Here is a 14,637-nt window from a genome sequence, read left to right on the forward strand (position 1 = left end):
AGGACAAGGGGGAATGGCTTTAAATTGGGGTCCATCAAAAGAGGGGTGGCCAGCAGGGACAGGGAGGTGATTGTCCCCCTCTACTCTGCTCTTGTGAAGCACCATCTGGAGTACTGCATCCAAGTCTGGAGTCCCCAGTACAAAAAAGGCAGGGAGCTGTTGGAGAGGGTCCAGAAGAGGGCCACAAAGGTGATCAGGGGACTGGAGCACCTCCCTTATGAAGACAGGCTGAGGGAGCTGGGCTGGTTCAGCCTGGAGAAAAGAAGGCTGCAGGGTGACCTCATTGCAGCCTTTCAGTACCTAAAGGGAGCCTACAAACAGGAGGGGAATCAACTCTTGGAAAGGGTTGATAACTGCAGGTCAAGGGGAAATGGTTTTAAGTTCAGGGAAGGAAGATTTAGGTTGAATGCCAGGGGGAAGTTCTTTACAGAGAGAGTGGTGAGGTACTGGAACAGCTGCCCAGAGAGGCTGTGGATGCCCCATCCCTGGAGGTGCTCAACGCTAGACTGGATGGGGCCCTGGGCAGCCTGGTCTGCTGGGAGACAGCCAACCTATAGCAGGGGATGGGTGGGCTTCAAGGTATCTCTCAGCCTAAGCCATTCTATGATAGATGAACACCTGGAGCACATCTCTGGATTAGTGTAAATACTCCACAGAGATGTCTTCTACCAAGACAGCTGCACTGGACAAGCTGTGCAGTTGTGCAGGCTAAGGATGCTTTCCTTCCATTACAGAAATAGCCTACAGTAGTTGGGTGTGGGGTGCGCACGCATATTATCTTCATGCTCGGCAGCTTGTAGAGCTACCCGTGTTTCTTTAACAAATAAGCAGGGCATTGCTTTGTTTGCGGGAGAATGAAATCATTTGTAAACTATAAACCCTGAATCAAGAACTTCCGGTGGATGAGGCCGGGAAGCCTTCACGCTCGAGGCCGGCGCAGCCCCGGGAGCCGCAGCACGGGGCCGGCAGGGGGCGCCAGGGGGCCGCCGCTGCTCCGCGGCTCCGGGAACGAAAGCGGCGTGGAGCTGCCGAACAGCGGCTGGGCTCGGCCGGCCCCGCGTCACACGGCTGGGGGCTTCCCGCTGCCCCGGCTCGTACAGCACCGGTGGTGGAGTTCCTCCTGATGTTCGGTACGGGGGGGGTGGGAAAGCCTCAGCCACGAGTTGTAGCCTTTCCCGTTTAGAAGAGGCTTATTGCAGGCGTTTTTATAGCAACAGGAAGCTTACTTGCTTTTTAATTATGCTCTGAAACTAATAGAGGAAAAGAGCAATGCTTTTGAAGGCAGGAAGCTAAGCAGCTAATCATGCGCTGGAGTGCCTATTCCCAGGGAGATGTACAAGTGCTCCAGGGCCGCTGAGCTGCCAGCACAGCAGCTGTCTAGCTGTCTGTAAATGGCCACAGCATGGCTGGTAGGGGGGGTTCACAGCACCCACCGTTAGGCACCTGCTTGCCCTCAGTCACCGGAGGGAGGGGGATGACAGATGAGGGGATTTGGGGAAGCTCTAGCGATTTTTTTTAATAAGCGTAGATGAAGGCTAAATGGAACCTAAAGCAGAGTAGCTGATTTACTACACCATGCCACTGTGGCCAGCTCTGGGCAACATCTGTGAATTGTCACTAGAAATAATAAGCTTCCCACTAGAAAGCCCCAATTTCTTCACTTTTTTCCATTTTAAGAGGCCAATCTTTCTTTGATATTAAAGGCAGAGGCATGGGACGAAGCTCCCTTACTCTGTAGAAGTACTGTGGTACGCAGTACAGGATGTGGTGCTACACCATCCCAGTGCCACTGCAGTGTGTGCCATGCAGCTCTGCTGCCCAAAGGAGCGTGCTCCCATGTGCTGGAGAAGGCGCAGGATTCCCCTCCAGTCTCCTCTGCATTAACTTGCAGAGCGCTTTTGGGTGTTTTGATTGTGTCTTATTTAACCCCCTAGTGGATGATTACGAAAGTGAAGCTTGTAAAATGAGCAGCAGCGAGGCAGGGCTCAGCCCCAGGACACGTGTGTTCCCAGCTGAACCTTTCAGCAGGTTCAAAATGTTCCCTGCCCCTGAAACCCACTTGATCTGCTTCCTTTGAGCACATCCAGTCTATTCCAAGCCAAGTAAACATGAACTTTAGCTCTTCGGGGAGAAAGACAAAATTGTTCCTGTCACTGCGGTACAGGCATTCAGCTTCAGCTGAGCTTCGGCTAACCTCTCACAGGTGTGTAGTGAAGGTTTCTCTTAGCAGCCTTTAGCACAGTCATAAAGAGTCTGCAGAGCTCCATTTGTGTTCTGCTGCATTGCAGAACTGTGCTGGGAAAGCTCACGGATCCCACCGTGCTCTGTGCGATGTCCCATAAGGGACATGCATGCCTGCATTTTTAAGATGCTCCTTGTCAAGGTGACTTGCAAAAGCGTTTCTTTGCCCCTTTTCTACTTATTTCGTCCACATTCTGGTTGCACCCTGCTCTGTAGCAGCGACAGGTGCTGCCTCGGGGCTTAGTTATCTCGTGCTCTTTGTGGATAGCACGGCGAGGGGACGCGCACCCCGATGCAGAAAAGCAGCCACGTCTTTTTCAAATGAGGTGGGAAAACTGCGCTCCACGCTTCTACTGCTCTTAGTTTGGAAAACAGCCAGGCTCTCAAGAAGAAAGGAAACACTGAGACAATTCTGCCTTTGTACTGCGTTTGATAGATAATCTCGAAAGCGGCCGCGAATGAAAAGCAGCTGGAAACGGGGAGGACGAGGGACTTCCTCCCGCAGGGGCGGCTGTGGGTCAGGGTGAGCTCTCCCAGCCGGCGCTGCTCTGCGAGGGCGCGAGGCGCAAATCGAGAAGAGCTTTTTCGCCAAGTGCTCGTTTTGCGACCGCTCCATCCCGAGCCGCTCCAGGCTCGGCTCAGAGCGCGGCGGCACAGCGGGACGTTCCGGCCCCGCAGCCCCCCCGCTGCCTCCGTCCCTCCCTCCCTCCCTGTGGGAGGCGCCCGGCGCCGCTAGAAAAGGACCGGCAGCCGCGGAGACACCGGAGTGGAGAGCCGCTGGCAGCCGGCGAGGTAGGGCCTGGGCTCGGCTCGGGGGGAGCACGGAGGGGTCGCTCGGGGAGGGCTCCCGGTAGCGACTCGATGTCGTTGAGCCTCTCTTTTGGTGGCTTCATTTTGTCCTTGCGGCAAAATCCATGAGACCTTACTGACGGCAGCGTGTCGAGCAGAGACTGCTTTGGACGTGCGGACTGCATTTGTGTCGGTCCCGCCGTTCTCAGCATCCTCAGTGCTTTGCTTTGTTGCAGCGTGCCTGGGAAGCACGTTAATGTAGTTTTGCATTTCTGTATCTACAGGTAGTTTTGCCTTCTCGGCTCTTCCCCTTTGCGGACCTCCCGTCTGGGTGCAACGATGTGGTTCTTGGACAAGATCAGAGCGTCGCAGGGAAGCAGGAACCTCCCGTGTGCCTCCTTCCTGGGCCTGCCACCTGGCCAACATCTGCTGGAAAAAGCCCGCCTGGGGGCTGCTGCTTTTCCCAACGTGCTCACCCCGGACAGAATCCCGGAATTCTGCATCCCCCCCCGGCTAAGCACCGCTGCTCCTGCTCAGGGTCCCAGCTCCCGCCAGCACCACAGTTCGGGGGATGCATATCTCAAGTCCTCTGACCACAGCTCCAGCTCTTCTTTGCCCCACTTCATCCAGGTGGAAAGTGCTGAAGAGTTCCCAGCGCTGGAGGAAGAAGGCACCAACTCAGACCCGCAGTCCCAAGCCGCGCTCTCCCTGCCTCACTTCCCCAGAGCTCCCACTTCCTACGGCTTCTGCACTTTGCTGGAGAGTCCCCACACCAGAAGAAAGGAATCGATCTTCCACGGTGACACGTGCGGGGCTCTGCCCAGCCTGACGCTGCCTCGATCCAGAGCTAACACATTCGGTGGCAAAGGGAACACATCCAATCCCATTGCTATCAGCTTCACTTCGGTAAGGCTGCCTCCCAGGCACCTGCACAGGCAGGGTGCTTGCGACAGCGACACTGCCTCCTCCAGCGACTCCTCTCCTTTCAGCTCCCCACTTCTCAGCAGATCGCCTCCCAGATCCTGCTCCTTGATCAAGGCACGAAGTCAGGAAGGATTGCTCTGCCGAGCACTAAAGGCCAAGAACAAATCTGGCATGTCCAGGAATAATTCTCTGTCTACAGAGGAGAGCAGCTCCACTGATAACAGCCCCAGTGCCATCAGGCGGGCCTCAGAGGGGCTGCTCGCCGCACGGAGCTGCAGTGTGTCTTGTTCTCCCCTCTTTCCCCTGGACTTTGCCCGTGGCCGGCGGAGACTGGTGGGAGAGAGCACGGTAGTCATGGACAAGGGGGGCATGTTGAGACTGTCAGCTGAATACTGCTCAGAAAATGAAAGGCTGAGGATCCGTCTGATCAGTGCAGAGGGTTTATATGATGACTCTGTAGAGCCCAAAAACATAAACTGCTGCATTACCCTCTCCCTGGTGCCAGGGAAAACTCAGAAACAGAGAAGCACTGTTATAAAGAGAAGCAGGAATCCCATCTTCAATGAGGACTTCTTTTTTGATGGCATTGCAGAAGAAGAACTCCTCAGCCACTCTGTGAGGATGAAAGCAACAAATAAAGGGTGCAGCATGAAACGGGACTACACCTTAGGAGAACAGGAATTGTCTTTAATGAGTATGTTGTCCTTGTAATACTTCAAACAGACTGATTTTTGTATTCTGAAAGTTTTCTACTAAATAAAGTTTTGGTTTCTTTTTCTTATAGAATACTTGAAAACACTGTGTCATTTGGTATTGTTTTCATGCCAGTGTGCCTTAACACTTTGAGCTCTATAAGGCATTCATTGCTAAATTCCATGGTGGCTGTGGAGCAGAGAAGGTGAAGAAGAAAGGAGAAGGGCTGGTTTGCTGTTAGGATCAAATGTTAAGCAGTTACCAAGTTAAAGCTGTTTTTGTTTATGGTTCCGAGGAGGAAAAAGGGTTGTTTTTCATTTCCTCTGATCCCTAAAGCACATACTCAGCAGGTGCATGCAGCAGGCACTCTGGCAGCACCCAGGTACTACATCAGTTAAATAGACCGTTTTAACAGCACCCATATTTACAGAAAGGAACGTTTTAATGCCCCTTATGTTTGGGGAGTGAGAGAGATGGTTCATTTGGTAATTCCCCCTTCCAGAACATGGGGGGAGGATTTGGATTTCCAAAGCAGGCATTAACAGTTTTCCTTGTTTTGAGAATAACGCAATCAGCTTCTGCTGAGCAGCAGCTACGTGCTGCTGTGTGCAGGCTCAGCTCTCTCTCTCACAGACCCGCGCTGTCACATTACGCAGTCAGGTGACTCCTGCTTTGCGTCACTATGGAGAGGGTGACTGCTGTTAGCGCAGTTAGCATCTTCATTTACCCTTCCTTTCCGTGGTTGATTTCACAGCTGCCTGGGTGAAGTTGCCAGGTAATTGTGTTTTGATCAGGAACGTACCCTGGAGCTCTAGCTCTCAGCAACTGAGCTACTGCTTCCCTTCATAAACTAAGGCAGATAGATCAGTGCTGGATGGACAAAAGATGGCTTGGGATCTCTGCACTGAATTCCTGCTTCAGTTACTAACTTGTCGCGTATACCTTCTTCAAGGTATTAAGATGAAATAAGGATCACCTTTTTCTGTACTGTACCAGCAAACATTGAGTGGCTGAGGTGCTGGTTTTAACGTCGTAAGAACTTTAAAGCTGCATTCCTGAGGCACCTCCTCCTTCCCTTTTTTTCCCATTTTTTTCTCTGCTGAGGTGGGCTGTGCAAGTGCGAGGAGGCAGAAATTGTCTTGAAAGTCCGGGACTGTTGCTGCCACCCCTTGATTAAATTACAGGTAGATAGGCATGGGGCCATAGGGAAAGGTTTTTTTCAGAGTTCATTATGAGGCTGTAAAAACAGGGCTTTGCTTATGCCAAATCTACAGCTTAAAAGCTCTTTCAAATAGATTTCTAGCAGATCCTCCTCTTGCTCCATTCTGGCAAGAGTACAACTGTGTGCAATCCATGGGCCTATTTATGGGAGGTTGTGGTACTGCCTGGCCACCTAAGTATTTAATTCTCTTTCAGGCTTAATTACCCCAGGAAGGATTTTCTTCCTTGGAATTGCAGAAAAAGCCCAAAAGATGTTAAGTGTGATGGTGAGTGCTCAGTGCTAGTCCTTGGTCCATCTCATGTGAAAAGCTTCTTAAAACAATCTCTGTACAAAGCATAACTTGCACAGGGAAAGGGCTGGGTATATTCCCTGAAGATGATTAAAATCAAATGTAGTAATAATCCCTCGGTGCTAAAGGAGAGAATTAAATGTCCTGATACATATTTGCACAGCAGGAGGTGATCCACTGACACCTGAATCCTTGAGTCTGGGCAAACTGGCTACAGGAGAATATACAAAGGCAATGGGGAGAAGTGAAATTAAGAAGCATAACTCCAAGGAAGAATCAGCACTGCTGCAAAAGAAACGAAACCTCTTTAAATGCTCACTGTATGCCAGACTGGCTTACAAATGAACCGTTTCTTCCTGCTTTTCTCTTATTGTATTGAATTCCCCAGAGGAAATCAAGTGCTTCTTCCTCAGGCAGATGACATGTCACATTTTTAGTCCTTGGAACTTGAAGTTCCTTCACAGGTGTACCCACATGGAGAAAGAGGCTGATGTAATACAGAAGAGAGCATTTAAGGTGTCAGAGGTTCACTTGCACTCACACCACAGTGCATGTCCACATGCTGTGCCACTGCTGTACCACGGGGACAAACAGATGGAACAGCTGAGGTGGGAAGGTGCTCTGGAGCCTATACTGCACATGAATGCTGCTGAGAGCAGTGTCCTTTTTATTGCTCCCCATCAGCCATTCATACACAATTATGGGATCTTTCCTGAATGTTCTCTTCACCATGCCAGAGGGCATAATGTATTTTCTAGCATCAGAACAGGTGGTAGGTGGTTGTAAACTTTTATCTTTCATCACGCAGGGATGGAATGAAGTATTTGGAGAAAGTCCTCCATTCCTGTAATAGGGAAATAAGTTTCCAGCTGGGTTCATGTGGTCACGTATTTGGAGAGGAAAAACCTTCACCTCTGGTCAGCTGAAAGAGAATTGAGCTGTTTCTAATGTTCTTTAAAAATGACTTATTTCTGAGAAAGTCTCCTTACAGAAGTTTGATGGTAGGATTGACTGCTAAGGGATGACTTGGGCTTATTTTCTTGTGATCTCAGAGCTGAACTAGACTGAAGTGGTGAATTCCTACAATGCTGCCTATGCTGCAGCTGCTTTCCAATAGCGTCAGTGTTCTTGGGGCTGTTACGTAAAACACCTGCATGAGCAAACAAGAATGCAACCGGATACTTCAACCTGAAAAAAATCGTGATGCTTCAGTGCTAGTGTGAGTCAACAGCAAGAAGAAAATCCACCTGCTAGCACTAGAAAACAGCTTCTCAGAGTTAAGAGAAGTCCTGATCAGAAGTTTTCTAACTTTTAAAATGCCATATATGAAAAGGTGGTAGCAACCCTACATTGCTTTCTCAAACAAAAGTCCAGTTTGGGGTAGTATGATCAGAGGTGCTCAGTGGTGCTCACTGGCCAAAGAATCACCTGGTAACAGCATGTTTTAAAAACAGTGACAAATATTTGAGAAAAGAAGTTCTTTCTGCCAAGATCCCATGCTCTTGTTTTGCTACGCAAACATTGTCTGTTTCTGCTGCACTGGATGTACTAATTGGGCTGGCCTTTTGAAACAGAGTTATTTTTTTTTTAGGCATGCCTCTTCAGATGGTTATGGACAAACGTTACTGCAAAGCAAATATTTCCCTATTTTGATGCCATTTTCCTATTATTAAATCAGAAACAAACCTGTGCAGATTGCACTCTGCAGTGTAAAATGCAGTTCCTGTAACTGTGCTACTTTTCATGTAAATATCAGGAATAGTACCATGGGAAGGAAATACCTATGACCTCAAAAGCCTGAGTGCACAGATGTGCAGATGAGGGATTAGGAGACACACAGTTACTGCAGTATCACATTCCATCTATGGCACCACTTGTTCCAAGCTGCTCCTATTTTTTCAGACCAGCTCTGAAAAGGCAATGCTGAAAATAGCACCCATGCTGTCTCTGAGCCCATCCTGGGAAGGAGCTCTTGAAAGAGGATGGCCACTGTAGAGGATGCAGGGAAAAACTGAAAGTGTTGTGGGAAAATTTCTTTGGATTTAATATAACGTAACTCAGAAAGCAGGGGGAAAAATAGCTAGACAAATGTATAAATTTGTGAAAAACCTGCATTTGAGACACCAAGGTATTTGTCCCAGGCCAGGAAAGCTGTCCTGGAGAAATCCCTAGGAGTGCCACAGGCCACGTGTTCACTGAGCCATCCTTGTGCTCTCCAGCAACTACCACCTGCTTCAGTCTCCTGCTTGTCCTGCATCTAGATTAGAGGTCTTCAGCTTGCACAGGGGGCTGAATTGTTGGGCATGATATTTGGCCAAGGTAGGAAAGGTAATGAGTCACATCTATTGATGGCTTTTTGTAGCAGGATGTTTGGTTAAAACAAACAGTAGCCTTACGCTCATGAAACAAATGGCATAATTAAATGCTATCTATCTTCCATTACCGTGTATTCCGAACACACATGCACAGAGCCACATAAAATTCACATGCATTTTAAATAAGATGGTATTCAGTACCAACTTGATGCTGAGGACTGCCACTAAAATGCACTCTAGAAATATTAACATTATTAATAGCATGTTAGAAGAAAACCAATCTTTCTTTCATTCTTTTAAAATCCTTCTGGATTATCTTTCCTCATAGTGAAGGTAAAAGGAAGTTGAATGTTCCAGAGTGTCCGTGAACTAACCTTCTGTGCAGAAAACTGACTGATAGAAAATGCAGGTGGCAGGAATTGGTAGACTTCAGATGCCTGAAACTAGCTCTCATACTGTACTGTGCACAGCATCACACAGGCTGTGGAGTGGGGAAGAAGAGCTACTTTCTTTGTGCTTGGATCACTTAAGGAGTCATGCTTTATGCTGCCAGTTTCTTTGTATCGAAGGGATTTACAAGGAAAAGAGCTTCCAGCAGCTCTTTGCTCCTGTGAGGAATAGAAATGGCTACAGCTAAACTACTGGTGGTGTTTAACAATTGATAATTGAGCATAGTACCAAAGATGAGAAGAGGATCCAACAAACAGTGATGATAAGAAATGACAGCCTCTTTTTGCCTTGATACCACCACGGGTGACCAGACAGCTATGTCTTTGGATTTTCTTTTTTTTTTTTTTAATTCCCTCTCTTATTCCTTTTCTATTTCTAGTCATAAATGTTGTAATGTTGCAAAATTATCTGTCCTGAGTGGTACAGTGAGAACCTGACCTTGCCAAGCATCGCATGTACTAGACAGAAAAACACTGAACAAGATTTTCCAGTTCACTTCCTTCCTGTTAAAGCTCAATGACTTTTCTACTTGCATTTCTTAGCCTTTTCAGAGCAAACTCAGGAGGCATGTGGAAGACCATAAGGTGAGTGACAGGGTTGATTACAAAAAAAATTGAGTGCCTTTTTATTTTTTAAAGTAAGATAACCAGCCAAAGTTCTGGGTCTTCATTAGATTGCTTAGTTGGGGAGCCATGTACAGGGAAACAAGTAACAGCCTGTGTGTTTAAACTGCTGCTGTGACGTCCAGGAGGTCACACAAATATAGTTCTCCAGTGCTTGCACATTTCTCATTGCTGTTGGTCTTATGTGGCTGTGTGGCTATGTCTCATGATGCTCCTCAGTTGCCTGAAGAGTTCCCTTTCGCCTTCATGTAATAGGCAAGAAACACACTGAGAAGAGCACTTGAGTAAGAGCCTCATACTAAAGATGCGGAGATAAAGGATGAGCTAGAGTAGCTGAGTGGCACTGCTCGAATTCCCATGATTATTTCTGTCTTCCCCTTACTAAAATACAGTTTCTTAAGATGTGACATTTAACCATTTAACTTCAATCCTTGCTCTGTTTTCTTGTGTGTGTGCAAAACCTTCCTGTCCTAACCAGTAGCCACTTCCAGGAGCAATAAACTTGAATTTATCATTTCAGTAAAAATAAAAGCAATAACTGCTGCTGTCCTGAAGTCACAGAATAAGCCTAAGTTTGTCTGATGTTTCTCCAATTTCAGCAGATTATCTGATCTATGTAACCGTGATTGTAGATGAAACTCTGGTTGAGTGCACATTAGTTTTAGTACAGTGCCCATAGCAGAACTGTATTTGCCAGATATTCTTTTTGCTGGGATCCAACCATCAGATCTTGGGGATCAGTTGGGCACAGCTGGCTTTTGCCGTACTGGATGCTAGAGCTGGAGCTGGAGGCCCCAGCATTGTTCTGACACACACTTAAAACAGAGTGGCAAAGCCTAAATATTAAAAACAGGCTTCACAAGAACAGCTGCCTGGACTGTAGGGATTGATAAGCTGTGCTGAGGCTGATGCTGACCTAGAGTTGAAACCTATATAGGGATATCACCTAGCCAAATAGCTCATCTTGAGTGTTGGTAGGAGCAGTGTCACTGATGATGAAAGAGTGGCTATGATCAGTGATGACTCTCACACCCTTAATTATTTTGCCTCATGTGTTGAAGCTTCTCCAAGCCAGTAATTCAGCTCTGCAACCTCAAATCAGTGTAGGAGTGTACAGGCAACACAAATCAGCAACGAGAATGGTTGACGTGTTCCATCTGCTCAATAGGCTGTAGCCACAAACCCACAGTTGGTAATACCGGATCACTGTATAATGATCTCTTGCTCATTGCTGAGCATAAGGAGAGCTTCTTTTGCATGAGTAGTTGAGCAGTGCAAGACTGCCTCATTACATGCCATAAGTGAGTTATGCCTGGGACTCATGCCCCTGGTCTGTTCTCAGGGCATAGGGCTGGTGGAAGTGAATGTGACCTCTAGCAGGGAGTGTCCATTTCAGAGGGGCTCAGATGGTGCCACCTGCAAGAACTGTGCCCTGGATTTCCCAAACATGAGACCTGATTGACCTTGTTCTCAAAACAAGGTTAGAGTTAAATATAACCCACAGTTGCAAGGTGCACTTACAGGGCTTTGAGATATACTGCAAGTTTGTCCAGTATCTACTTTTGTTTTGTGTGTAAAGGTTATCTGCTAAACAGTGTGCTTTCCTGAACTTATATAAAGGATGTAACTGACTTCTTGAAATTAAACTTCTTTAATAGTACGGACTAGTCTGGCTAAAGTTAAAACTGCAGTTAGGAAGCTGCATTATTAACTGTATTATATTACAAAACTGTATTATTAACTGCATTATTAGCTATATTAAGTTATGAGAAATTACATGCAGTGGAATCACCGGGAAAAATATATATACATACCAGGGTGTAAATTGTGCTTCCAAGTTCCTGGAGGCAATAATGGCCAGGCTGGATGGGGCCGTGGGCAGCCTGATCTGGTGGGTGGGAACTCTGCCCATGGCTGAAGGTTGGAACTGGATGGGCTTTAAGTCCCTTCCAACCCAAACCATTCTGAGATTCTTTAATTTCTACGTAAACACCTCTATTGTTTTCTCTCTCCCAGATGTAACCAGTTTTCTTCTTCCAGGAAAAGAGCTGTGAAGCAATAGCTGACCATGTTAGCAACCAAGACAACAAAGTAGTTGGCACAGCCAGGGGAAAGAATCATGCCACGTGTAGCCCATTAGTGATGGCAGGTGGAGGTGTTGTCTTGAGAGGTGCTGTAAGGAATATCAGAAACATTTTCCTCAGAGAGGGTGATTATTCCTATGCCCTGACAGAGGATGCAATGCAGCTGAGAAATCATTTTACATCTTTCTCATGAAGACAAAACTTCTGATTTCCATTCCTAATATCCCCTAAACTATTCTCCAGTTCTGTAAGAGAAATCTAAAGCAAAACCATTAATATGAAAATATTGGTAAAACAGAGTTATTCCCACTGGAAGCACTAGACATGATCCAAATCTGTGTAAAACTTGAGTACAAATCAATTCAATAGTGAGACTTCTAAAATTTATCCTGAACATTTTCAGTGGAAAGGAATGGGCACATTTAGTAAATGCATGCCAAATGGATTACGTGAAGCACATTTCTGTATTGTTCTGAAAATACACATGGTTTCATTTAACCATCTGCTTTAAAAATACCTGTCGGAATGAATGAGCTAAGGTTGCCTCAGGAATGGGACCGGATGGAAGTTACTGGCCAATAGCATGTCCCAGATGGTAGTGAATGATCCGCCGTGCTAGCAAGTTACTACACGAGTCTAGAAGATGGGATACTAACACAGAACAGCCAGATGGGGCAGAAAACTTGGGAACTGCACAAATGTAAACGGAAAAAAAAAAGAGATACTTGATTTCTGGGACCTTTTAAAGGTCAAAATCCAGCACAATCTGAGGGAAGTTACTACAGGAGAAACTGATAAAGTTTAAAAACAAAATGTGAGCTAGGATTATCAATATGGAGCTAATCTGCTTCACTTATTTGTATTTCCACTCATTGTTCTTTGTTGTAAATAAATACTGTATCAAAACTGGATACTACTCATAGTTTTTCTTGATAAGAACTTAGTAGCAGTTTAAACTCTCGTTTCTTATGAAAATCAGTCCTTGTTAGGACATTGGTCCACGACTTTATGTCAACTTCCTAATCACAGAATAGTTGATGCTGGTAGGGACCTTAGGAGATGATCTAGTCCAGGCACGTCCTGGAGCTCTGGGCCATGGGCCACATGCAGTCCTGCCCAGCACATCCTGTGTTCCCTGCCCTGCCATTTTGGTGGCTGTTCCCTGCCAAGTGGCTTGGCCTGACCCTTGGTATGCACCCACTGCTCAGCATCAAGACAGCAGTCAAGGCTGAAATCAGCATGAGCAGAGGGCTCTGTGCAGTGCTAAATCAAGCTGTGGCAAATAATTTTATGCATTTTGTTATATTGGCTAAATACAGTCCTCTGAACAATGCAAAATATGCAGCCATGCTTTGCATTCTGATAAAGGAATTTGAAAATAGGTTTCATGATTGCTGAAAAAATCACCATTTCTTTGGAATATTTGTGATTGTTTATGTTTGTTTGCATAGGTATAGAAAATCCAACAAAAATCTCAAGCTATTTGGACTGATTGTGTTTTGCAGATACAAAATATTTAAAGCTGTAAGGCAGATGTTTCTAGTGATGAGCTGAACTTGTTAATAAATGTGTCATCAAGATGCTCTAAGAGCTTTGTGCGTCTGAAGTGCTGATATGGGGCAGGTTGGATACATGTTTCTGCATGCTAGGAACTTCTGATGGGTGTAAATATTCAGTATGTGATGAGAAACAATGGAAAATTTATTATCAGTTTTCTATGGAAAGAAGAGGACTGTCTGTTTAAAGGATAATGGTGGGGTACAGAATTTGAATCAAACACTGTTAGGAGCTAATAAGCAGTCAAAAGGGACAATGGTTTCATACACAGAGTAGTGGTAGGTGCTAAGATATTTTTGCTAGCTACATAAATACCGTTAAATGAATACAGGCCTCTGCTACCAAACATTCTGTAAACCACAAAACAGGAGAGATAAGAAAACCTTACTTAAAACTAAGTCCTGCAGGTTTCTTGAGACCATATCCACTTCAAACTCACAGAAATATATGCATTAACAATATTTACTGTGTACAGTTCCCTCAGGTACACAAAGTAGGAAAAAAAAAAAAAAGAGAGAAAAAAAGAGTACATCTTAAAACATCACTGACCTTATTTAATGCAACACTACAGCCCATTGGACCAAGTAGGCTGGTCAACAGCAAGATTAAGGAAACAAAATGAGGGTTTCTTATATCTCTCATGAATTTAAAATCATTCCAGAAAAAAAAAAAAAAAAAAAAAGCAGGGCTAAACTAATATCAGACTAACTTCTCAGGGGAGAAAAGGTGATAGAGTTGCTAACTTACCATTTGCCTTTATTATATGCTTCTTCTCCAGCAGTTTCTGAGCCTTTGCTCTATGCTGTCACCCATATATGTTTTGTACGTCTGTGACTGATAAATGTAACAGAAGTCTACTCTGGACATGTGAGTGGGAAGCAGGCAGCCAGGCTCTCCATCAGTGTGTATGAAACTAGACAATTCATGATTTATGCTGTTGCTGAAGAGACTGAGGCACCAGTGCATTATCATGATTAATTTAACAAAGCTTACTTAGAAATGACACCAGAAAAGATATCTAATGGTATGTTGTTTCACTCTTAAAGTAACATCTAATATGCATTTACAAGGAAGAAGAGGGAAATTAAAAGCTGCTTTCCTGTGGTAGTCTGATAGATAAAATGAGAGGTGGCATACTACTGATTTTTCCCTGTTTGAGGAAGCTTCAGTTTGCAAAGGAGAGGGGAACAGCTTGACCTCATGCAAAATCAGTGATTGAACTTCAGTGTAATGCTTATGAAAGTAGGTCATTCATGGGTCTACAGTGGTTACAGGCACTGCCTAGCGAGGCTGTAGTCACACCATGCTTACTTGGTATGTTTTGGAGTTAACCACTCTATCAGACCTGGACAGCAGTGCCCTTCCTCCATGTGCACTCTGGCCAAAGGCACTGAAGAACATTTTGTGAATGTACCTCTACGTGTCTCTCAGCCACTGAACTCCATGAACT

At 45.7% G+C, this 14,637-nt stretch overlaps 1 protein-coding gene across 3 annotated transcripts; it reads left to right on the top strand.

The window, feature by feature from the left end:
- Positions 1-983: 983 nt before the first annotated feature.
- LOC100539718 (C2 calcium-dependent domain-containing protein 4C-like) lies at positions 984-4,750 on the top strand. Of its 3 annotated transcripts, none has more exons than XM_010717309.4 (2): positions 984-1,130; positions 3,315-4,750. In XM_010717309.4, the coding sequence occupies exon 2, from the start codon at positions 3,370-3,372 to the stop codon at positions 4,663-4,665; it is 1,296 nt and encodes a 431-aa protein (XP_010715611.1). In that variant the 5' UTR covers positions 984-1,130; positions 3,315-3,369; the 3' UTR covers positions 4,666-4,750. The 3 variants fall into 3 exon arrangements, with proteins under 3 accessions (XP_010715611.1, XP_010715610.1, XP_010715609.1); XM_010717308.4 differs by lacking the exon at positions 984-1,130 and adding an exon at positions 1,201-2,203; XM_010717307.4 differs by lacking the exon at positions 984-1,130 and adding an exon at positions 2,435-3,033.
- Positions 4,751-14,637: the final 9,887 nt, after the last annotated feature.

Source organism: Meleagris gallopavo, chromosome 12 (genome assembly GCF_905368555.1).
Source record: "Meleagris gallopavo chromosome 12, MGAL_WU_HG_1.1, whole genome shotgun sequence".
Taxonomy (NCBI): Eukaryota; Metazoa; Chordata; class Aves; order Galliformes; family Phasianidae; genus Meleagris; species Meleagris gallopavo.